Genomic DNA, 24,719 nt, shown 5'->3' with positions numbered 1-24,719 from the left:
GACCCTGAAAAATTATACCATATCTCCAGATTTGTCTAATAGCTTTAAAGCGAATTCACTCTATAGGGTTAAAAAGTTTAAGTCCAGACGTTTCTAGTCTTCTCTACGAAAGTATGGAACCTTACTTTTGTATATTATGATTGTCATTAATCATTCCATGCCCCCTTCCCCCACCCCATCTCAGTCCCTGAGAAGTTAGAACATGAAAGCTAAGTGTTTGGCATTGTAGCTTGGGATGTTTCCATCCTCCCTGGATGAGATGTTTGCCTGACAGGTTTCCTCTTCTAGGGTCTGTAAACACTGCTGAACTTGGTTCCTACCCAATGTCTCCTACAGGAATGCCAGCGGTCTCCTCTGCTCAATCCCCTGGTGAGGTGCTACTCTCTGATGAAACAGGATGGGCCCTGACATGTGACAGCCACAAGCTTAAAGCAGTCACCAGTTTCCCAATTGCCTTCACCAAGGAATCCAAACTCTCCTCAATACTGTTGCCGTTTCTCCCCATCAAAAGTGACAGCATCTATTTTTTTTTCCTAGAGATTTCTGGTTCCAATTTAATTTTGTCTCAAAGAAGCATATTTCCTTGACTTTAAACATGGAAAGATTCCTTCGATCAAGGCTTTATGTCTTTTTTTCCCCCCCCAGAAACAATCCGACACCAAAACGGACCTTAGAGATGATCCACTCCTGAGAACAGATTGGTCCTATGACTCTGATCTCTGGATTCCCAAGACAGATGCATTCAGTATTTGTACACACGCATGTTCATGTTCTGTGGGGGTCCATTTGTATGTGCAGGTGTGTGTGTACATATGGACATCGGAGTGGAGAACAGAGGACAGCCTCAGGTGTTGTCCTCAGGGGCACCACCCACCTCTTTGAGACAGAGTCCCTCTTCATCAGCCCGAAACTCACCAGTTAGGCTAGTCAGCTTGGCCAGTGAGGCCCAGGGATGCTCTGGTCTCCGCCTTTTCAGCCCTAGGGTTACAAGTGCATGCCCCCATGCCTGTCATTTTCACGTGCTCTGGGGATCAGACTCTACCATCACGCTTGTAAAGGCAAGCGTTTTGCCTTCTGAGCCATCTGCCCAGCCCTCAGGCAGCAGCTCTTTTCTTCAGCAACTCCTGCTGAACACCTACTGTGTGGCAAACACTGTGCTCTCCTACTGGAGTTAAGCTAAAAAGCAACTCGAGAACTCTAGGTGGATGCCAGGAACTATTTTTGAAATGAACAACCTCCTATTATTTACTCATTATCTTCTTTGACACAGACCAGGACAAATTTTATATTTCTATGGAGCTTCTATTGTTTTGAAGCCTTCTGTAGAGGTGTTGTGTGTTCCTAAATATCCCATAAACTGTGATATAACCTAAAGCAGAGGCTCCCGAAGCGGCTCCTCTCCCTTGGAGATACTTGGCAATGTCTGATTAGTTTATCACACTGAGGAGGAAGAGTGAGCCTCGCACCTAACAGGTAGAGCCAAACACTATAGAGTGCATAAGATAACTGCTGCAAGAAAGAACATGCCAGACCAAATTGTCATCAGGGCCCAAATGGAGAGACTCAAGCCCGGAGAGCAGGCACGAAGGTGAATCGCTGGCCTTCCACACCCTGGCAGCCCTTCTTTAGCCCAAGAGACTCTGCTTTTCTCATTCTGTGTAGGGAAGTTCTGTAGTTCTATACAAACTTTAACTTTTAAAGGAATGGGGTTTTCCCCACTTAAAAAAAAAGAGAGGAAAAAAGAGGGTCGGGGATGTACTTCAGTGGTAGAGTGCTTGCCTAGCAAGCCCAAGGCTTTGTGTTCGATCCCTAGCACCCCAAAAGGTGAAGACTTGCAGTAGGATAGCTCTCCATGTATGTGCAAGTACATGTTCATGTTTGTGTATGTGCAGGTATGTTTGCATGCAGGTTTGTGTGCATTTTGTGCATGCAGGGACACGTGCACATACATACACACGCATTCATGCTGATGCCAGAGATGTCTTTATTCTTTTCTCATTTGTGAGTCGGGTCTCTCACTGTACCTAGAGCCAATTCAGCTTAGCTGCCTGGTCAGCAAGCATCAGAAATCCTGTCTGCTTCCCCAGCAGTGAGATTGTAAGGGTGCACCACCACACCCTACATTTACATGGGTGCTGTGGATCCGAATTCAGGTTCTCATGCTTATACACCAAACACTTTACTAGCTCAGCTATTTCCCTGGCCCCTTAAACAATAACTCTTTGCATTCTGTATAATAATTAAGCCAGATTAGAGCAGCGCAGAGAGGGAATAGAGCCTCAATCTTGCATCATGGGAATCTGTGCCCACCACCCTTACAACATTTGCAAAGCCATATTAAAGGGACTTTTTTATGTCTTTCTGTTTAGACCAATGACTGGCAACTTTTTTTTAAGGGCCAGATTATAAATATGTTAGTCTTTGTGGGCCAGACTATCTGTGTTACTCCCTAGCTCTACTGTTATGACCTCCAGACAGCCATGAACAATAAGTAAGTAACGGGGATGTTTGTGTTCAGTCTCTATTTACAAACACAGAGGTTGGGCCAGATCTGGCAGGAAGATCAGTTGTTTGTTAATTTGGGTTTGACTCTAAGCAGGAGCCATGTCTGGTTCCTCTTCATGGCTATTCTCCTGTGCCTATCGTCACATTGGTCCTCTCCTGTGATTCGCTCAGGAAACTTGCTGAATGATACAGAGGGCCAAGGGTACAAGCACACCTTCGAGAACATTTTAATGAAAATAGCACTGGGAGAGAGAGCCATCCAATATTTCCCAGGGTGTTCAACCATTTCCCTATGTTGAACACTAAGGATGACGCCAGTATTGATAATAACACCCTGATGAGCCCTATCGTTCTGAAATTGTTGGCCTCGTTTCTTATCATTTCCTTTGCATAAATTCTTAGAATAAGAATGTGATACTTGGAGCAGCGTTGATTGCTACACTGCTTTCCAAGAAGGTGGTGTTCATCTGCATTCCCCACAGTGACGCGGGAGAGGGGTTTATCACATGCAGACTTCTTTCAACAGAATGGCATCCATAAAAGTTTTGGCCTCCATATGTATTTCCACAAATTAGCTCACCATAAATACAAGAAAATTGGTGTTAGCGCCAAATCATTTTAATATTCTCCCACACTGCTGTAATGGCTCTTTTATTATGGTTCCATGTTTCACCTCTCAGGGTCACCTAGCCAGCCCACTGAGGTTGCCCTGCCACGTGTGCTTGTGAAACACATGAGAGCACCTGCTTCCCATTAGGGAGTTGGAACCCTCCCGCCACTATCTGTATGCCTGGCACCACCCTCCCTGCCACAATGGACACAGCCTCCTCCATGTGAAATGTACCACCAAATATGTCATCCAGATTGCTCGTTTCCCTCAGGAAATCTCATTTAGGTTAATTTTGGCACACAATTGAGGGTAATTCTTGAGCAATTTCTCATATGATGGCTTGCAACATGTAAAATTTTCCTACAATGTGTTGCAAAAGAAATTGCTGGGAAAATGGTGTGAACATCTGATACTTGTCCAATCACCTTTGTAACCGCGAGATAGATCTCTTTTGAGTGGCAGTCCGTGGTGCAGTGCAGGAAACACAGTACAGAGGTGGCAGTGTGGGAAGCAGATGTTCGCTCTGGCTGTCTCTGGTTGTTTGAACAGTAAGCACAGAGGAGCTGGGTAAGCAGTTGTCTTTGAGGTGCACTATGCCCTTTCCTTGGCTTTTTTATCACTTTCTGAATTTGTCCAAATGAAGAAGAAAGTATAACATCTTGAGGGGTGTTATAGAAGTATGGATGCGTCCTCTGGTTACATGATAATGAGATTTACTTAAAATGGATCAATATCAGGCATAATCAAATCTATAAAACCAATGATAACAAAACCCAGAATTCCCTGAGAGGTGGCTTGCCACCTCATTCTGCCTGTTTTCTCATTTGGTCCTGCCAGCAGCCTGAAGAAGACACTATTACAGCAGCATCTCCAGTCACAAATACAAAAGAACCTAAAAGCAGCTCAATGGGCATGTCCAAAGAGCCAGGATTCATAAGCACAGAGGCGGGACAGGACCTATGTCTGGAAGACTCCCATGCTTATCTTAAGCACACTGATGACACTTGGCTGGGGCCTCCCAAAGAGTTTGGGAGTGAGCCACCAATTTGGAGTCATCCCCGTCAGACATGAGTTAGTCAGCTTCCTGATACACAAGCCAGAGTTTCGTCCACTGTTCCTAGATATCACAGGACAGGGTTGTTTCCAGCATGCTGTAGTGGAGTAGCCTGGCCATCGTCCTACATTAAGTCAGAGACAAAGCCAGGACTTTGTCCCTGGGCTCCTCATTCCAACTGCTTTTCCTGCTAGGTGGCATCAACCATACTTAACAATTACATGGCAGTGTTCTTGGAGAGACGTTTCCTAGTTTGGTCTCTCTTGCTGTGATAAAACACTCTAGCTACAGGCAGCTGAGGAGGAGGAAAGGGCTTGTTTTATACTACACTTCCAGATCTCAGTCTGTTGTTGAGGGAAGTCAAGGCACGAACTCACTGCAGGAACCTGAAGCAGAGACATAAAGGAACAGCGCACTCAGCAGTTTGCTCAGTGGCCTGAGCTTAACGAAGAGTTCTTTGTATAACCCAGGACTACCTGCCCTAGGAATGGTGTTGCTCACAGTGGGCTGGGCCCTCCTACATCTGGTAATGATCAAGAAAAATCCCTGACAGGCATGCCCACAGGCCAGCTGATCTAAGCAAGTCCACAACGAGGCTTCTCTTACATGACTCTAAGCTATGTCAAGTTGACAATTAAGGTTAACCAGGACAGGGGGAATCAGCTGTTTTAGAGAAAGAAACATTTCACATACGATAGTGTTTCACAGAACTACACACTCCAAGAAGTGTATATAACTAATGACAAGCTTCAAATGCAGTCTACTCTTTAGTTAGTGGTACAGTGCTGATGCCAGTGGTACCCAGGGCTCTGACGACGCATAGTGAGATTCAAACATTAGGGAAATCTGGGTAGAAGGTCAACAAAACTCCCTGTAGTGTTTTTACAACTCCTTGTGAGTCTAAGTATTTCAAAATAAATAGAAAGCTCTTACAATAAGAAATTAATATAATAGGAAGACAAACTAGAATGTTTATTCATTTGCTCCGTGTAGAGTAGAATGTTCAAACTACCAGTATGGGAGAGACACATCATGCAGTTGGTCCTTCGCAAGACTAGAAAACAGGCACATCTGAGTCACCTCTGGGCTGAGCTCTGTCCAGGGTTCTACGGTGACATCACCTTGAACTTGTTCTGTGTGCTTGATCACTGCCACCATCCGCTCTTCAGCAACACTGTCGCCTTCAGCACGTCCACTGACCCTTTGGTCTCTAATCCGTACATCAAAGTTTTAAAAACATGCTCTTTGGTTTCGAACCACACAGCTGACAACACAACTTTACCCAGGCATTTGACCGCTCTCTCTAAGTCTTAGCTCCCTAAAGTTTACTGCAATCCGTGGACTGCTTTTAAGATAAAATGAGAAAAATGGATTTCAAAAGAACCTATATTCTAGTAAAAACTCTGTGAATATTAGACATTACAAAGTTAAAAACAAATGTGGGGGGCGGGTTAAGTCTTCTTTCTCCTTCTACTGGTCTGTCTGTCATAGCATTCTGTTCATTTTACATCTGAATGTCCCTCAGCCCCTACACCCTACTTCAAGCTGGGATATTGAAGCACCCACTAGTCTCCATGAACCCAATTTTCAGTTTCTAAAAGAGATTTGATCCTGTCCTGGGGGGACATAAAAAATACAGATAGTCCTTGTTACCTAATAATTTCTGATAATCTGTGTCTCTGTATCAAGTAATACCTGAAAAATCAATTCCTCCCCCAGAGGTAAGACCTCAGTCTGATTCAACTGGGCACTTTCCAGGTGACTTGCCTGGCGTGGTCCCCAGTGACATCATCAATAAAATACACATTCATATGGTTAGATCGTCCTGACCAACACTTCTTGCCCCTTGAGACCTAGTCCAAAGGTCGTTTTTTCAGTCAATCAAATTGTCCTTCATTGTATCACTGATCTTCAGTATAGTCCTGTCAGGAAACAGGGCCTCTGTCATATAAATAAGTTTTCTGTGGCTTCAGTTGGGAATGAAGGCCTTGGATCCATGCTGTCTGCCCAGTCCTCACTCTAGAGCTGGGAATGAAGGTCTTGAATCCACGCTGTTCTCCCAGTCCTCACTCTAGGGTTGTCGGTCCTGCTGCATGAAGTGGGTTGCAGTTTGTAAGACTCCAGGGCAAATTCCTCTCTCTAAAGGCTGGGGAGCCACTAGAACATGAGAAAGAAGTTCCAGTGGCTTCTTTTCGTCTCAGGAAAGGGTCACCCACCCTTTGTTTTGATTTCTGTCTTGAGAAGTAAGCCACACTAAGAGTCCAGGGTGCACTCTGAGAAGACAGGGTGTCACTGTCAGCTCTTGGCACTGTGTGTAGCTACTCCCTTCACTGAAGCCAGTCTCCAAGCTGTGTGGACATCTGCTGGGAATATTTCAGTGGCAAAGTCTCGATCCATCCACAGTGACTGAGCTGTGCAGGAAATCAGGTGAAGATCCACCCAATAGTGTCTAACTCAAAAGAGCAAGCGACATTTTGCCTGTCTGTGGTTGTCTAAAGCAGTGTGTGTTATATAGTTTCCAACGGAAAATCCTGTTCTGACTGCATTTCGGGACAGAGGGCTGAAGTAATGCAGAGTCCATATTCTCCATGATGGACTTCTACAATAGTTCCCCTTGTTCGTTCCTGAAATACTCTCCATTCTCTATCTCCAAGAGTATTTCTAAGAGAGCTTTCTAGACTGCCTGCTCCCCATCTCTAGGTAGGACCCGCTCCACACGGCAGCCAACACTGTTGTCCTCAAAACACATCTTGAATATGACCCTCTACTTCTTTATACATCTGGTAGTCGTTGCTTCCTTAGACTGAAATTCTAATGCTTTCCCCTGGAGAGTCTATCTGATGCTCTGACCCCTCGCTACAACCTGACCCTGTAGACCCTGTACTATAATTTAAATGTAAAATGTCTCCCATAGGTACACATAGTTTGAACACTAGTTTTCAACTGGTTGTAATAGTCTGGGGAGCTTTTGAATCTTTGTGAGTTGGAACCTAGATAGAGAAAGTGGTCAATAGGGAATGGGCTCTGAGGCTGTCACCTCCAGCCCATTCTCTCTGCTTCCTGGTTGTCACCACGAGCAAGCACAAGCATACACTTCCCTACCGTGAACTCCATCCACCATGGTGAGCTGTACCCCTCAAACCATTGGGTCTAACTAGATTCTGCCCTCTTTAAGTTGTCTCTGCCGGGTGATCTACCTCCTTGTATGCATTTGCTTTGTTCGTTCCTTCTTCTGTGCCTTTGCACATGTGTCCCCTCTACTTAAGATGAGTTTAGGGCTAGCCAGAATGGACCAAAGCTTGTAGAGAGAGGGGATCTTGAGTTCTATCTAGAACTGATCAGTTTAGTTATATTTTAGTGCTGTGATAAACACCAAGGCATCTTATAAAAGAGCGCTTTAAGGGCTTACAATTCTGGAGGGATAAGACTCCGTGATAGCGGAGCATGGGGCATCAGGCACCGCTGAGAGCCAACAACTCAGACTCCGAGCAAGAGGCAGAGAACACGTTGGGAATGGTACAAGTCTTCTGAAAACTCAAAGTGACTTACTTCCTCCAACCAGACCCTTCTTCCTCATCCTCCCCAAACAGCCACCAGCTGAGTACCAAATATTCAAATGCCTGAGACTGACAGGGGATATCTCACTCAAACTACCACTCTGTCTGTCTTACCCATCCATAATCATCAATTTAGGTAGACTCTTAGTTTTGGTGGAGTAGGATCTATTGTCTCTTTCTTAAAGTTTATTTTTATTTTATGTGTATACCTGTTTACCTACATGCATTTATGTAAATAAACCACATGCATATAGTGTCTATGAAGGCCAGAAGAGGACATCAGATGGCCTGGAACTGAAGTCACAGATAGTAGTGAGCCTTCATGTAGGTAATGGGAACCAAACCCAGGGCCTCTTCAAGAGCAACCAGTGTTCTTAACCAGGGAGCCATCTTTCCATTCCCAGGGTTTCTGTCTTCTAGGAACCCTGGCATTGGAAGTATTGCCTTGTTTCAAAGCAAGGGAGAATGCAAGACAGTGAGGGTGTGGCTCTCATTTTCCTTACTTTTCTGCTAAAATGTTCAGGGGGTACAGGCAAGACATTTTTAAGGGGGAAGAAAGACATAGCAAACATGACATTTTGAAAGGCTAATTGGATACGGATGGACGTATTGAGATGCTGTCCGTTATTGTCAGAAATAATGTCTTACAGAGAAGCTGTTGTGGAGAGAGCAGTGCTATTGATGGACTCATGGCACTCGGGAATATGGAAGCAGTAAGGCGGAAGAACAGTGCCTGCAGAATGATGTCAGTCAAAGCGAAGGAACAAAACTAAACACCTCTGATGTGAGAGCTGACCCCGCCCACAGGATTCGACCCATAGGACCCATGTGGCTAGACCCATGGTTATTTAATGCAATCAGATGTGAACTGGGAGGGGTCTGCTGACCACTCTGCCCCTGAGATGTGATCTCATGTTTGCTATTAGGTTCAAGAATCAAAACAAGCTTGTGAGTCAGGGAACATACGTCTCGAGTTTTAGAATACCATTCCCATTTCATCCTCTGCAACCCCAGAGCCCAATGGGTAATCCTGTAATCCCAATATTTCATCATCCAAACTACAATCTGCTTGTTTCATTCTGCCCATGGAGGAGATGTGACAAAATTCTCTGCCCAGACCATAAGTCCCAGTTTTGAATTCAGGAAACAGGATCATGAGCCCTACGGAGCCAGCTTGGGCAGTGGGAGAAAGACTCCAATCAAGATCATTACCTTTTGTTCCAAAGCTTTATTTTCTTAATGCAAAACAAAATTATAGATGATGGGAAATAAAGATAAAGCAGGAAAAAAACTGGGTAATGGGATCGGATTAGGGGGCAGATTCAGGTTAGTCAAGAGTTTCCATAAACAAGATTGACTGTCTGGTAAAGTCTCCGTTAGAAGCTTGCCATCCGGCCTGCGGGTGCTTGGGGCGTTGCCCTTCTGGGAAGCACCTCGGAGTAACAAGCAAGCGTGCTTGTGCTCAGGTCTCCAGAACCACAGTTACCAGTGGAGCCTTGGTGGGGCTCAAGCTCTTGCTTCCCGTGAAACTGGGCCAGGAAACAGCACTTTGGGGGAGAGGGGGTTACTTTGTCACATGGTGGAAGGATCTACAATGTAGAGCAGACTTGGCGGCCAACCTCAGTTTTAAGTGGGGTATTTACTGTGGTTCCAAAGAGATTTAAGAAATTCCCAGCATGGGGCATTCATGACCCTCCTGTAGTCTGCAGGGAAGGACTGCAAAACAGTATCACTGTCCAATTATATAAATATCAAACTCTACCTCCTTCTTATTCATTTTCTTCTGATCAACTATCTCAACCAAATATACTCTTGAATGGGTCTGTCTTGTTTATTGTGTGGGGCGTCCGTCCTACCCCAGGAGGGTATATTTCACGAGTAGCTGACTAGGAAGGCTCTTACCCAGAGTAGGTGCTATGTGCATAGCTGTTGAATGAAGGAATGTATGAACTTTTAAAAATGTGTGTGTATATATACATGTGGGAATGTGGGCATGCAACTTATGTGTGCCTGTTGAGGTCAGAGGTCAGCATTGACAATTGTCCTCTATAGCGCTACGCCTTTCTCTTTGAGACGCTACAGAAACTGTCTCTCACTGACTGGCTAGACTAGGACCCCCTCCACACAGCAGCACCCTGCCTCTGCCTTCCAGTGCTGGGATCATAGGCATTCACTGCCGTGCCTGGATTTTTACGTGAGTGCCGAACTTCATACTCAGGCTAGCGTAGCCAACGCTTTGCCACCCTGAGCCATTTCCTCGGCCTCAGAACCGAGGGCAGGAGGACGGTCAGTCTGAGGCCAGTAGATCTCCTGCCAGCCATCCGCTCTCACTCCTCCCTCCCAGACGCTGCTGATCGTTCTACACATTTTCTCTCTTTATGCAGAGCATTGGCTGTGACGACTTCCTGGGCTCCGACAAGGTCGTGGACAAGTGTGGGGTATGCGGAGGCGACAACACGGGCTGCCAGGTGGTGTCGGGAGTGTTCAAGCATGCCCTCACCAGCCTGGGCTACCACCGCGTCGTCGAGATTCCCCAAGGAGCCACGAAAATTAACATTACAGAGATGCACAAGAGCAACAACTATTTGGGTGAGAGTTCATTTCTCCTCTCCATACACACGCATGCATGCATGCACGCACGGGACGTGTCAGTATACGTGGTGAATTCTCTCCAAGGTGGCGAAGTGACCGCTGTGGTGGCCAGACATCCCAGGACACACAGAAAGTGCCATTGGGGTCTTCCTGACCTGCCTTTTGGGATAGAGTGTGTGTGTGGCGGGGGTGCAGGTCTGCCGAAAAACTAAATGACTAATGTCTATATATTTACACCAGGTTTTACTCGAGAAAGACATGGGCATGAAATGGGCAAGAGACTCCTTTGAGCTGGGAGGGGTTTTTTGTCAGGGAGGGAGGGAGGAGGAGTCTTTGTTCTCTTGGGGTCTGGGGACAGGGATGCTGAGGACTCCTCCCAGATAGTCGCTCCATGGAGGTCTAAAGCGAAGGCAGTCCTTGCCTTCGCTCTCTTTTGTCTGCCAGGGGAGCAGGCCCCTGCAGGTCTTCTGAACTGCTGTGGACCCCACAGCGGTCATCTCAGCCAGCGCCATCTGCATTTAGCCCACTTCCCTGCAGGCGAGAGAGCCTTGCTGGTGCCGTCTTCTGGAATCTGGGATCACAAGGATGGGTGTTTACCAGTTTCTAATTCAGATATGCATGTATAAATCAGTGAAGGAAGATTATAGGGGTGCCTGTTTTGTTTTCTGAGACAGGGTCTTGATCTGTAGCCCAGGCTGGCCTGTAAATCGTAATGTAATCCAGGCTGGTCTTCCTCCTACATGCGGGATGACAGTCATAAGCCACCAAGCCTGGCCTAGGGTATCATGTCTTCAAACACTTAATGAGCAGCAATAGACATTTTCTTTGTAACTATTCAATAATTTTATTGAACAGAACCTGTCTAGAACAAATCTATGCCAGGAAACATACTTATGGCTTTTCCTGTATAAAATCCCGAAACACTCTGAGAATATCCCACAAGCTATTCCCAGCCTGTTTACAAATAAAGCAGACATATAGGGGTCAGAGAACTTGCCACAGTCATACAGCAAGGAAGAAGCAGAGCTGGGATTTAAACCAAGGGAAGGGAGCTCAGGCACAGAAGTCTAACATGAGATAATACCCATGGGCCTCCTCTTCTCTACCACTGGTTGTGTGGCAGTCAGTGTCTACCAGAGGCTTTTGACATACCATTCATTTTGTCATTGTTTGTGGTGGTGGTGGTCCGTGTGTGTGTGTGTGTGTGTGTGTGTGTGTGTGTGTGTGTGTGTATGTGTGTGCGCGCGCGCGCGTGAGCGCACGCCTGTGAAGGCTAGAGGACAGCCTCAGGTGTCATTCCCCAGGTGCCAGCACCTTGCTTTCAAGCTCCCTAGCCTGGAGTTTGCAGAGTAAGCTAGACTGATTGGCTAGTAAGCCTTGAGGGTCTGCCTGCTTCCATGTCCCCAGCACTGGGGTTACACACATGAGCCATTGTACCCGCTTTCTTATGTGGGTTCTAAGAATCAAACTCAGGTCCTAACATCTGCACAGCGAACATTTTAAAATGACCGCGCCATCTCTCCAGCAATCATTTTACACCTGTCCCATCCCTACCTCCTCAAAAGCAGCCCAGACTAACTTCACTTAGTTTGATTGTCTGGGGTAGAAAAGGATGGCAGATGTCTCTGAGGCAAGCCCAGTTAAAGCAGAAAACTGTTACGTTTTCTCTGGCAAATCCAGGAGCCTCCAAAGTGGCAGGAAGCTAAGTTCCCCTGTGAGCGATTTGTGTCATTTCACATCTTAAATGATGATCTCTGTGTTTCCGCCTTTCTCTGGTGCTTTTAAAAGATCCCATCTCCACACACATCCTGCCTCCTACAATGGGAAATGTTCCTCGGGGGTTATTTGAAGTGTGGTTGTGTTTAGACACAATGGCAAACAACACCAGTTTTTATTAGCTTTATGTTGTTTTCCGGAAATGTTCCCTCGCTATTGCTGGTCCCATTTTGTAATCAGTTTCAGGCTCCTTAAAGGTACAATGGACATTCTTTGTGAACATCCACGGGGTTTCTGAGTGGAAACCGACCAGACCCTTGCTCTTGTCATCCAGCGTATAGAATTTTGTCCTTAGACTTAAGAAGAGAACAGATACATCAAGGAAGGTGATTGACAAGTGTTCCTTCCTTTTGTCTCAGGGAGTTTGTCAGGGTATAAAACTTAATGGAAGATGGTGGGGAGGTGACTCAGTGTGTGAGCATAGAGACTGGGGTTCAGATCCCCAAAATCCAGACTGAGTGGGCATGTTGTGCTAGCTCTGTAATCCAGCTAAGCCCCAACACTCATTCCGGAGAGAGAGACACAGCTCCAAGTTCACCAGGAGACTCTGCCTCGGGAAATAAAAGCGTAAGCTGATGAAGTGGGATGCCCAGCGTCAAACTCTGTTACCGATATGCACACAGCCCCATGTGCGTGTGCATACATGCATACAGACACACAGACACACACAAAAGTGGGATAGAAATCTCCCCTTCCCGTGAGAAGAATGAAGAGAAAGCAGAGGGAGAAAGGAAGTATCAAGAGTCCACAGAAGAGTGACTTGGGACGTCCATGTTGACTCCTTGTGCCCAGAAACCAGCGGGATCTTGAGAAAGGCCTCATTCGCGAGTGCTGTATGCTGGTGTGTCGGCAAGGAGAGGGGAGCAGGAGTAGGCTTTGGGGAAGGGGGCTCCCGGAGTTAGGAACCCAAGCTTCCAGCCATAGCATTGATGTCACCCAGAATATTCTAGATTTTCCTTCTATCCTTAAAACTCAGGATACAATTCGCACACCATAGACTTCATCCTTCTTGACAGCCCAGTGGCCGGGTGGTCTTTTTCTTATCCCAGGCCTTCTTTACCCGACTCCCTCAACTGTTCACAGCCTTCGGCTCTACCTAGAGAGCCTCTGTTCAATGCTGTTTGCCTGAGATTGCTTGAGGCTCACACAGCCATTGGCTTGTAGGCACAGCTGTGATTTCTAGACCCCAAGGCCAGTTGTCATATTTAGCCATTTCTGGATGTGAAACCTTTAGAGCCAATCATCCACTGCTGCGCTTGTCTCGAGAAGACAGTAGGTGGGGGTCAGTGAGGTGGCTCCGCAGATAAAAGTTCTTGCTGATGGCTGGATTGGGCCCCCGAGACCCACATAACGGAATGAGAGAATCAGCTCCCTCAAGTTGTCCTCTGACCTCCACACATCACACGCATGTGCTTGGCCTGTGTGTGTATCTGTGCACCAGTGGCACGCCTGGTGATGTCTGGTACCCAAGGTACCAGAAGAGGACACTGTATCTCCTAAATACAGTGTGAGCCATGTGTGGTCTCTGTGAATCAAACCCAGGTCCTGAAGAAGCAGCCAATGCTCTTAACCACTGGGTCATCTCGCCAGCCCATAATTATTTTCTTAATTCCTTTTTTTAAAAAAAAAAGATTTTCTTGTTACTTATAAAAGGTGCAATTTTAAAATTAGAGTATGAAAATTGAATAACAACATTTGTGAGACAAGATCTCATTATAGAACCCAGAATGATCTCAGACTTTAAATACTTCTGCTTTGGCCTCCAAGTGCTGGGATTAAAAGCATGTAACACCATTTCCAGCTTGGGAAATTAAAAATTTTAAAACAAGAACTACATAGAAGAGGGAGGCATAGCAACCAACAGGCCTTAGCTGAGACATCAGCATTACTGGTGTATTAAACTTACCTCTGAGTTTAGCCTACAGACCTGGCCCACTGGCCCCTGGCCTGCTGCTGCTGGCCCTTGTCTTCACGTAGCTCACAGGAGGGCTGGCTCCCCGGAGCTGGGGAGAGCAGGCTGCCTTCACTTCACCATGCTCCTGTTTTCTTCAGTAAGCAACACTATAGAAACTGGGACGTTTAACGGCACACACATATGAGAAATGACACACGTTCATTTCATTTTTGGGTTGTAAAACCGAGGACACTCCAAGAGCGAGCTGCATTTTTATTAAAATCAAACAGTAAAAATGTCTTATGTCCTTCAAAGCTCAGCCTGTTTAGTCAGAACCAGACGTTGAGACTTTAGAACTGTTATCTGTTGTAAAGCTATAAATTCTCCTTATTCTCGGACTTGCTATTTGGAGAAAAAACATCGAATCTGATGTTATTAATATGACTGACAGTTTGTATGACTTACTTCTCCCTTAATATGATGTTGTAAAATGATTTTAGCTGAAATATCAGAGTTTGGCGCAGTTGAATCGGTCCGGTACGCTAATGCCGCTATGCAACAGTTCAGCTCTGGACATGAAAACACAGCCAGCAGCGGCTGGCTGCTCGGGGCATGCTCTGCCTGCCAGCGACTTACACCGTTCAGAGGCTCTAGACTTGGACGGAGTTCTTGGAGATCTGCAAGATTTTAAAAACAAGCTGGTAATACGGTTCCCTTGAAACATGTTCTCGTGAAAGTTTAAAATAATAATAACGGGGGCTGGAGAGATGGCTCAGAGGTTAAAAGCACTGGCTGCCCTTGCAGAGGACCTGGGCCCAGTTCTCAGCACCCACATGGTGGCTCACAGCCATCCATAACTCCAATTCCAGGGAATCCAGCTCTGTTGGCCACTGTGGATGCAAGGTATGTGCTCGGTACACTGTCATACATGTAAACAAACTCATACACATAAAATAAAAGGAACAAATCTTTAAAATAATGATGGTTAGCACCTAGCACCTCAAGAACCATCATGAAGCATCTCTAACGTGCAGACTTTCTGTATGGGAAGGCTCAGAACGTTTGAAAGAATGTGACATCTTGGACTGGAGAGATGGCTCAGCCATGAAGGCACATACTGCCCTTGTGGAGAACCTGAGTTCAGTTCTGGGTCCACGGCTCACAGCTACTGCAGTCCCAGCTCCAAAGGAACCGATGCCTGCATTCACATGCACACACCCACACATATACATAACTAAAATAGCTTGAAAGTCAGTCTTTTAAAAAACGCATATGATGCCTTATACATGTATGATGATTAATCCCAAGGATTTTTTTTCATGCATGTTAGAAAAATGTCAAGCCATTAAGGGAACAGAAAGCGAAAAGGGTAAAATCCCCTCTTTGTATCAATCCTGCATTGGATCTGCCCCCTTTAAATGTACAGACATTGTGTATGTTTTAATTTCTTTGCATTTTTCTAGCTACTGGGTTTTTTTTTACTTATTTTCACATTCTTATGTGTTTGCCAATTTTAAAATTGTTGGATTTTAATTTGCCAGTTTTAAAACTGAGGTTCTCTTGCTGCTTTTTAAAATTCACAGCTATGAGTAGTAACCATTTTCTGTTTGTCTCTGTTGAAAATCTTAGCCTTTATCTTGCCTTTCAGCTCTGTGTGGTTTATTCAGTACTCTGTGGTGCACATCTTTTGGCTTTATTTAGTCAGGTCTGTTGGTAGCTTTCGTGAAAGCTCGTACGTGTTTGTATTACTTGGGAGGACCTGCCCACGGCCAGCATTATAAAGGCAGCCTTTAACAAATCACTACTCGCTAGCTCTAGTTTATATTTAAATATTTAATTCTCTGGACCCAATCTTTGTGTGTGGTGTGAGGAAGGATTTGGCTTTCTTTTACCAAATAGACAGTTTTCTCAAAAGCATTTATCAAATTTCCCCTAATATGAACTATCGTCTATACCACATATTACATACAAACATAAACAGGTACACTTGTGGGCCCTTGGTGTACATCCATCAATGTACTGGTGTCTTCTACTTTAGTACCATAGTCTCTGCAATACTGTCATTGTATTTTTATTTATTTTCATTTTAATAATATTTTTACTCTTTGAAAATTCCATATATTTATATAATGTATAATGTTTGTGTCTGCCCACTACTACCTCCCTCCGATTTCCCTCAGTACCCCTGCCTCATCTCCATTCTAGCTTCATGTCCATTTTATTTAATTTTTGTTATTATTAATAACCCCTCAGCCCAACTAATGCTGTACATGAGCCTTCGGCTCTTCACTGGAGCATGAACAGCCTACCAGCATCCGCATCCACAAAGGAGAACAGCCAGCCATCAACAGACAGCTCCTTGGGGTCCTTCCCCGTCCATACTGAAATTTTGACTGGCTTGATGGTGTGCGGATAACCACAGCTGCTGGGAGCTGACCTGTGCAACAGCCGGGTCATCTCCAGAAGTCAGCCGTTCACAGCTCCCTTCTCCATCCACAGGTTCTCTCGTTCTTTCTGCCCGCCATTTTCATAAAGTTCCTAGCGTCTCGGGTGGCGGAAGGTTGATACAGATCCAATGCCAAATGCTCAGGGTTATTTGTTCTCAGCATTTTGACCAGTTATGAGCCTCTGCCTTAACCACTACCCACTTCAAAGAAGCTCATCTCGCCAAAATTGGGAACAGTACAGATCTGTAGGTACAAACATAAATGTTTAGAGTCTAGTTTGACAGTATGACCATTTAGTAAAACAATAGGCATCTGATCTCCCCAAATACAGGCTTTGACCCAACCTACAATACCAGACATGAAATCCTCCCTGTGGCTCATATCCAATCAGAACGTGATTGGTTACCCCCCAGAGCCTCATGGCACCACTGCCCCAGTGGGCACATCTTGCTAACAGCTCCCTGTTAGGTCCATGCAGGTCCATACAGAATCCAGCACTGAGTAGGCTCGCTGGTATTTTTTCTCTCCCAGGAGCCTGCATACACTTTCTGTAACTATATAAACTATCCTTTATGGAATGGGTTTCCTAGTCAGTTCCGGGTTGACTTCTCTGTGTCCTATATCCAAGGCCAGTGATATCTTCAGTGATAGGGTCTTATCATCTAGGTGTGACAGACAGCAGATAGCAACAGCAGTACTCTGTGTTCTTTGGGGTGTCCCTGGGGTTTGCCTAGCCAATAATGTGGGAAGATAACCTGTCTGGCAGTGGGATTTTCTAGTAACCCATGCCTTCTTAGAAGAACATCATTCACCCATTCCTGGTACTCTGTTCAAACTCTCTTTTAAATAAATGCATTTTAAATTAGCTTCCAAACTGGTTGCTTTCTACATAAGGCCTTCTTCCTGTAGCCTTCGTTTTCTCTGACCCACTCCCTGCCTTCTGCTCTCCCAATCCCTACTTAAACTTTCTTTCTTCTCAATTATTTCCCTCCCTCCTTTGGTGACTGTTGTTATTCTGTGGTGAGTTTCATGCTTGTGGGTCACCTCTTTTCCCCTCCTTAATTCCTTGCCTGATCGCCTTGGTTTTGCCTTAAACATTCTTGTGTGTTTTCATGCATCTCTTCTTCCAAACGCACTGGAAAGGTATCCTGTCAAAATCCACAAAACCCATTGGGATCTTACCTGGAATTGCTGTAAGCGCGTGGTAAATGTATAGGTTAATTTGAGGTAGAAGAGGGGCATGTTCACAGTGTTGAGTCTTTTGATTCTGGAATATGGTCTAAATCCTGGATCATGAGTTTTAATAGGGTTTCTTTATGTCAACTTTGTCAGCTTTATTAGGTAAATCTTTCAGTATTTTACAGTTTTTGTTAATTGGATATGTGCCATCTTTCTCTCTACCATGTCACTGATTAAATATGTTGGCACATGTGTGGGGTGTGGGGGGGACTATAAAAACAACTAGAAAAAAAAAACAAAGGAACCATTAAAATGAGTTTGAGTGGTGGCTTTAAAAGATGATAATCAGGGGCTGGAGAGATGGCTCAGTGGTTAAGAGCACCATTGCTCTTCCAGAAGAACCAGGCTCAATTCCCAGGATCCACATGGTGATTCACAACCCTCTCTAACTCCAGTTCCAGGAATCCAGCACCCTCTCCTGGCTGCCACAGGCACTGCAGACATGTGGTACATGCCGGTAAAACACCCATACTCATAAAATTCATTTTAAAAAATATACCTAAGGAGGCTGAAGAGATGGCTCAGAAGTTAAGAGCACTGGCTGCTCTTCCAGAGGTCCTGAGTTCAATTCCCAGTAACCACATGGTGGCTCACAACTATCTATGATGAAATCCGGTGCCCTCTTCTGGCCTGCAGGCAGAATGCTGTATACATAATACATAAATAAATCTTTTTAAAAAAATATATACCTAAGGTACCATCACAATTTCTTTCCAGTGACTCATTGTGAAATTTTAGCTTCCAGCCCAAGCTCCCTCTTTTAGCTCACAAGAGGGGCTTCACTGAGCTGGTTGGCGGGGCCTCTGGTTTGATAGCTCTCAGCCCAGTAATGGAACTCTCAACTGAAAAATCTTCTCTGAGCCTACCCTTCTGGCACTTGGAGTCCTTACTGCATGGCAGAAGAATAAAGGAAGGAAAGTAAAAACAAAGAAAGTAGGCTTTTTCTTGGGATTTTTCACAGGCCTTTGTCCATTTCCCCCCATGGGCACTTACAGTGTTTTATTGCCATTTCTCTGTGAGACCACTCGCTCCTTGATGACAAACAGCCCGGCCTTGGACAGTTCTTCTCTCAAGTCCACAAAATGGACGAGGAGCTGGGGTGAGAAGTGAGCCTCAGAAATAAAGGTGGGATGGGGGCTTCAAGGGCATGCAGGCTGTGTGTGGGACATTCGGGGGTCTCAGTGCCCATCCTGGACCTCACTTGTGATGTGGAGGTCCTATTATATATTAGACCGTTGGAATTCTGCGTCCCCCACCTCCTTCATTTCATCCTCACAGTGCTCATTTCTGGTGGTGTTCTAGTTCCTTTCTGTTGCTGCTATAAAACATTCTGACCAAAAGCAGCTAATGGGAAGGAAGGGAGTATTTTCTTTTACAGATCATAGTTTAGTATTGAGGAGAGTCACGTGGGAACCAGCAATGACTTGAAGCAGAAACAATATAGGAGCGCTGCTTGCTGGCTTGCCCACAGGCCCATGCTACCTAGCTTTCTTACATATCCAAGGGCCACTTGTCCAGAAAATAGTGCCACCCACAGTTGGCTGGGCCTTCCCACATCAATTATCAACAGACAATCCTCCACAGACAGGCCCACAGGCTAAACTGATCTGGGTATTCCTCTTACTGGGACCTGGGCCTGGCCAATTAAACTAGGCCTATTGGTGCATATGCCCTAGGGGGTCCTGCTGTCACCTTCTCCCCGGTGCTGAGGATAACAAACACTCAGCACTGTGCCCAGCTTTTCACAAGACTGCTGGGGATCAAACTTCAGTGTTCGTTCTCACACAGGAACCACTTTGCTGACTGCTCTCCCCTCAGCCCCAGACACTGTGCCCTTGAAAGACACCAGCACTCTCCTCTTAGACAGAGCCAGATGCCGAAATGGACTTGGTGCCCCCCCCCCCCAGTTACCTGTGACAGTTCATGACAACCACAGCCCGTCAAATCACAAGCGCCTCATCGCAATGCCCTGATGGCTGTCTGTTCCTCATCTTTCTGGAAGATGAGCAAAGTGATTGTGAAATTTTTTGGTTTTGTTTTTCTTAATATGGACTCTGCTCTTATCTCCTCTTCAACATAAATTTGTATGATTGCTGTACAAAATCCAATGTTTGCAAAACAAATACCCCATGCCAGGGAGACCGTGCCCTCCTGCTGTGGTTTGGAGAGAGAGCTCCTGTGTCCCTACCTCTGCAGCTGCTCTCTTTTCTCTTTCCCAGTCCCTCTGCCCTTGACAAGCTTTCAGATCTGCTGGAACAAAATGAAGTCACCCTGGCTGATTCCTTAGGCTCATTTTCTTTCCACATTTTCTACTGTGAAGTTAGCACCTCTACCCTGGAAATACTTGTTTGTTTTATACTTGTCTTATAGGGAGGAATTAAACTATAGTTTGTTTCTGCTTTTAATTGCATTGTCTATCTCCAAAATATGCAAAACTTTGATACCAAGGAAAACATCCCTTGAATTCAGAAAATAGCCCTTGAGTCAGCTGGGACTTGGGGATTTTGTTTGTTTGTTTGGTGTCGGTTTTTGAAACAGGATCTCACTATTTAGCCCTGGCTTGCCTGGAATTCATTTTGTAGACAAGGTTGGTCTTGAACTCACAGAAATTCACCTGCTTCTGCCTCCAAAGTGCTGGGGTTGAAGACATATGCCCCCTACAATTAGCCTGTTCTTGGGTTTCTTAGGGGAGAGATTTGACACCTTCAACCCAGTAAGAACATTATTTCCCCTCCCTGAGCCTCCAGACAGCATCTTTCAGGGTTGCCAGTCATACTCTAGGCGCCTCCTACCTGGATATAGACTAGATCAGGATCCCTATTGGTGAGTCAGAACAGGGCAGATAACATTGATTCTAAAATTCATCCATAACCCACTTGCAAATGTGCTTCAGTCTTCCCTCTTTGAATCAAACTCTGCCCTTCTGTGGTATGTTAGATCGTTGAGAAACTACTTAAGGCTATTTATGCTAAAGCCCAGGAAGAAATGACTCACAGAAGTGTAAGCAGCACTCAGTGAACATGGTTGAATTCAGGAGAACTGACACCTGAGGAAAACAACTTTGAAGTTGTCTTACCTCCAGCTTCAGGCAGCTGGACACCCGTCCAAGGTCGGTGCTCTCAGATGGTCCTCCCTTGCCTTCTCAGAGAGTCAGAGCTTAAAAACAGGGGCTCTGCCTGGGATTACTCCTCCCCCTTTCTCCAGGTCTTCCCTTTCCACCAGCAGTCAAGGCAATTTAACCATCTTCCCTAAGCAGAGCACTCATGGATTCTGCTCTCCTAGATCTTTAGATCTCTGAAGTGGGCTCAGATGATTATCTTCTTTGTTTTTAAGAAGATTTTATTCTGTTTTTTAATTGGGGTGGGGAAGATATGTATTGAGTGCAGCACCAGAGGAGGGCATCAGATCCCCTGGAGGTAGAGTGACAGGTGGTTGTTAACCACCCACATAGGTGCTGGAAACCAAACCCGGGTCGTTATATGAGGACAGTACACATTCTTAACCCCTGAGCATCCTCTGGCCTCGACACTTTTCTTTCTAACTGGACTCTTCCTCTTGCCCCACTGGTCTAGCATCTGCTGCTCTTATAATGACTTCACCTAGCCCTGCCCATCAACTTCCTTTACAACCTGAGACACTCCCGTATTTGTTAGCTTGGGGAGCACAATTTGCCATCTTGTCCAGGTTTTATATTCCCTTCATTGTCTCATATTCAAGTCATCTGAATCAGAAACGCTTTCCTTTAAGTAAAATGCTGCTAGTTGTCTGATTTTGATACCTGTGTAAAACAACATTAATCTAAAAAAAAATCCAATGGCTACATATAAGCACTTGCCAAGTACAGCACATTACAAAGAAGAAGGCAACACAAGGCAATACATTTACAGTCTGCCTGGAACTTCTTTAATGACGTAGAAGTCATTTTTCCCCCTTCTTATTCTCAAACAAGGCAGTCCAGGGAGGCGCTGTAAGAGAGGTAGCCTTTGAACTAGGCTTTTTAGAAAGTGTTGGTATTCTTTGTTGTTGGTTGTTTGGGTTTTTTTTTTCTCTCTCTCTTAGGTTCTTTTGGGGGCCTGCCATCCAGCTCCCAAATGAATATATGGAGGCTTATTATTTCTTATTAATGCTTGGCCTTAGCTTGGCTTGTTTCTAGCCAGCTTTTCTTAAATTATCCCGACTACCTGCCTCTGGGCTTTTTCCTTTTCTTACTTCTGTATATCTTATTTCACTCTTATTCTGTGGCTGACTGGCTGGGTGTCTGGGTGGCTGGGTGGCTGAGTGTCTGGGTGGCTGGGTGTCTGGGTGGCTGGCCCCTAGCATCCTCCTCTCCTCCTTTACTTGCTCCTTCTTCTTTGCTCTTTTCTCCTTCTGTTTATTCTCTCTGCCTGCCAGGCCCGCTAATCCTTTGTCCTGTTTTGCTATTGGCTATTGCTATTGAATTCAGTTCTTTATTAGACCAATCATGTGTTTTAGACAGACGAAAATAACACAACTTCATAGAGTTAAACAAATGCAGCATAAAAGAATGCAACACATCTTTGCATCATTAAACAAATGATCCACAGCATAAACAAATGTAACCCATCTTCAAATAATAGTCCACAACAATCCTTACTTGTTTTGTCTTGTTTTTGGAATGACATAGGGTAAATACATGAATCTGTTCAGGCCAGTGGGTCTCTGCTGCAGCTACTCCCCTGTAAAGAGGAAGCAGCTATAGGCAATGAGAGGATGGTTTACAGCCACACCACCCTGAACTTCTCTGATTGTTTTTGAAGTTAAGCAGGGTTGAACCTGGTTAGTACTTGGATGGGAGACAAGATGAGAAGGGCCAGGCATGGCTGTGCTCTGGAACAGCTCCATCTATAAGCGATGCTTTCATCTCTGCGTTTGGTTTCCATGCTGTAGTCTGCCAGCCCATCTTAGAGGATGCATGGGCTTTGTCAGACGTGGGGAGAAGAGTGTGTCTGCCTGAAGCCACGGCATGGGCTTTCGTGTGGAGGAGGAGGCATGTGAGTGACCATTCTATAGACATGGTTCTTACACCAAATTGGGCATAACGACAACCTCTGGGACCACAGTTATAGGAAACAAGCAGGCTTCCAACTACAGAAGACTTCATCCCAAATTACATCCTGTCGGTCAAGTCTTTGCCCAGTGTCAAGTCACTAGAGATGGTGACCAGAACTGGGTATAACAGGATTGTGCCTGACCCCTGAAGGCAATGTTAACCATGACAGAAGAAAGGGAGAACAGGCAGTTACTACTGTGGAAAAACCAGGTCCATAACAAGAGTGTGAGGAAGAAGTGTCTAGCAAACAAAAATGCTGATATGTGGACTTAGTGAGTCCAAGTAATAAATTTACCTGTCAATAAATTTGTTTGTGGGATTAGATTTTAGTAAGTGCATGTAGTGTCTACTAAAGAAGAAAACGCTATAACAAAAATAACAATTGCAGGGTAGTGACAGGCTGAACTGCACTTGACATCTTGAGAAGCTAAAGAAAGGTAGATGGGGCATTTCAGGATCTGGGCAGACACCAAGAGAGATCTGAGCTGTGTTTGGAAGAGATTAAACCCGTTCCTTGTCTCAGAAGCAGCACATCAGAGCCTAACCCATTGCTCTTTGCTTGGTGGTGTGCTTTGAACTGCCAAAGTTAATAGGCATTGAGACCTTCACCCCAGGGAAAGGCATGACCCTAGCAGTGGGTTCTCAGCAGGCAGCATGGCCCCACCGTATCCCATACCCATGCTTTAAGTTGAATTCCTCTGTTTTTAACAAGCCTAAGAGGAATCACAGGCTGGCTGTTTCTAGAACTGGCTCAAGAATTCCAGGCCAATATTAACCCTGTTGTATGGAAATTTGATCATCAAAAAAGGGAAGATCTATCAGCTGACTTACATGGATTCTGGGGATCAGAACTTCAGTTTTTATGCTTGCATGGCAAACATTTACCCGTAGGTCCACTTTCCCAGCCAATGATGGTTGGTATTTGTGTGTGTCATGTCTGTGTGTCATGTTTGTATGCGTGTGTGTGTGTGTAGAGGTCAAAGGTCTGTAGCAGGTGTTTTATTTCTTCTCTCTATACCTGATCCCCTTTGAGGTAGCATCTCTCGCTGAACCTGGAGCTCATCAATTCATCTACACCAGCTGGTCATCAGGCATCAGGTCACCAAAACCTCCTGTCTTTGCCTCTCAGAGCTGAGATTACAGTTGCTCACCACTGTGCCCCTCTCTCTCTCTCTCTCTCTCTCTCTCTCTCTCTCTCTCTCTCTCTCTCTCTCTCTCGTGGGTGCTCAGGGCTGAATTCAGGTCCTCAGGTTTACACTTGACTGACTGAGCTATCTCTTCAGCTCTTCTAGAACATTTAAAAATACTTTAGGAGAGTTAGAGAAATGGCTTGGCGGTTAAGAGCACTGGCTGCTCTTCCAGAGGACCTGGGTTCAGTTCCCAGAACTTACATGGCACCTCTCAACTGTCTGTAACTCCAGTCCTGGAGACCCGATACCCTTTTCTGTCTTCTATGGGTGTTGCTCACATGGTACACTTACATGCATGCAGGCAACACCCATACTCATAAAATAAAGATAAATTTATATTTTAAAAACAAAAATTACCTTTAAAACTTCTTCTGTACTATTAGACTTTTGTGTTTTCTTGAACATCTCCTGTCTGGTTGGTATACTGGTTTTTGAGACAGAGTCTTGCTGTGTACGTTTGGAGAGGTTATGGAACCTTTAGGAGATACAGCCTTGCTAGGAAAGAAATGCATCACAGGATGTGGGCTCTCTCTCCCTCCCCCCCCCCCGTCTGTCTGTCTGTCTTTCTCTCACACTCTCCCTCTCTTGCTCTCTCCTTCCAGTGTGTAAATGGAAAATGCCATCAGCCAGCTTCCTGATTCTGCCACCATGCCGTGCCTTCTCCATCTCATGCCTTCTCCATCTCATGCCTTCTCCATCTCATGCCTTCTCCATCTCATGCCTTCTCCATGCCGTGTCTTCTCCATCCCATGCCTTCTCCATCCCATGCCTTCTCCATGCCATG

General features: G+C 45.3%; 1 protein-coding gene across 2 annotated transcripts in view; it reads left to right on the top strand.

The window, feature by feature from the left end:
- Positions 1-24,719, top strand: part of Thsd4 (thrombospondin type 1 domain containing 4) — a 571,613-nt gene that overhangs the window by 481,700 nt on the left and 65,194 nt on the right. For both annotated transcript variants that reach the window (XM_026789951.1, XM_005368485.3), the window contains one exon: positions 10,111-10,315. In XM_026789951.1, the coding sequence (XP_026645752.1) occupies positions 10,111-10,315 (205 nt within the window). The remainder of the gene's footprint in view (positions 1-10,110; positions 10,316-24,719) is intronic.

This window comes from Microtus ochrogaster, unplaced genomic scaffold, assembly GCF_000317375.1.
Source record: "Microtus ochrogaster isolate Prairie Vole_2 unplaced genomic scaffold, MicOch1.0 UNK33, whole genome shotgun sequence".
NCBI lineage: Eukaryota > Metazoa > Chordata > Mammalia > Rodentia > Cricetidae > Microtus > Microtus ochrogaster.
Note: the sequence above shows the minus strand (reverse complement) of the source record. Positions and strands in the feature narration are given on the sequence as shown.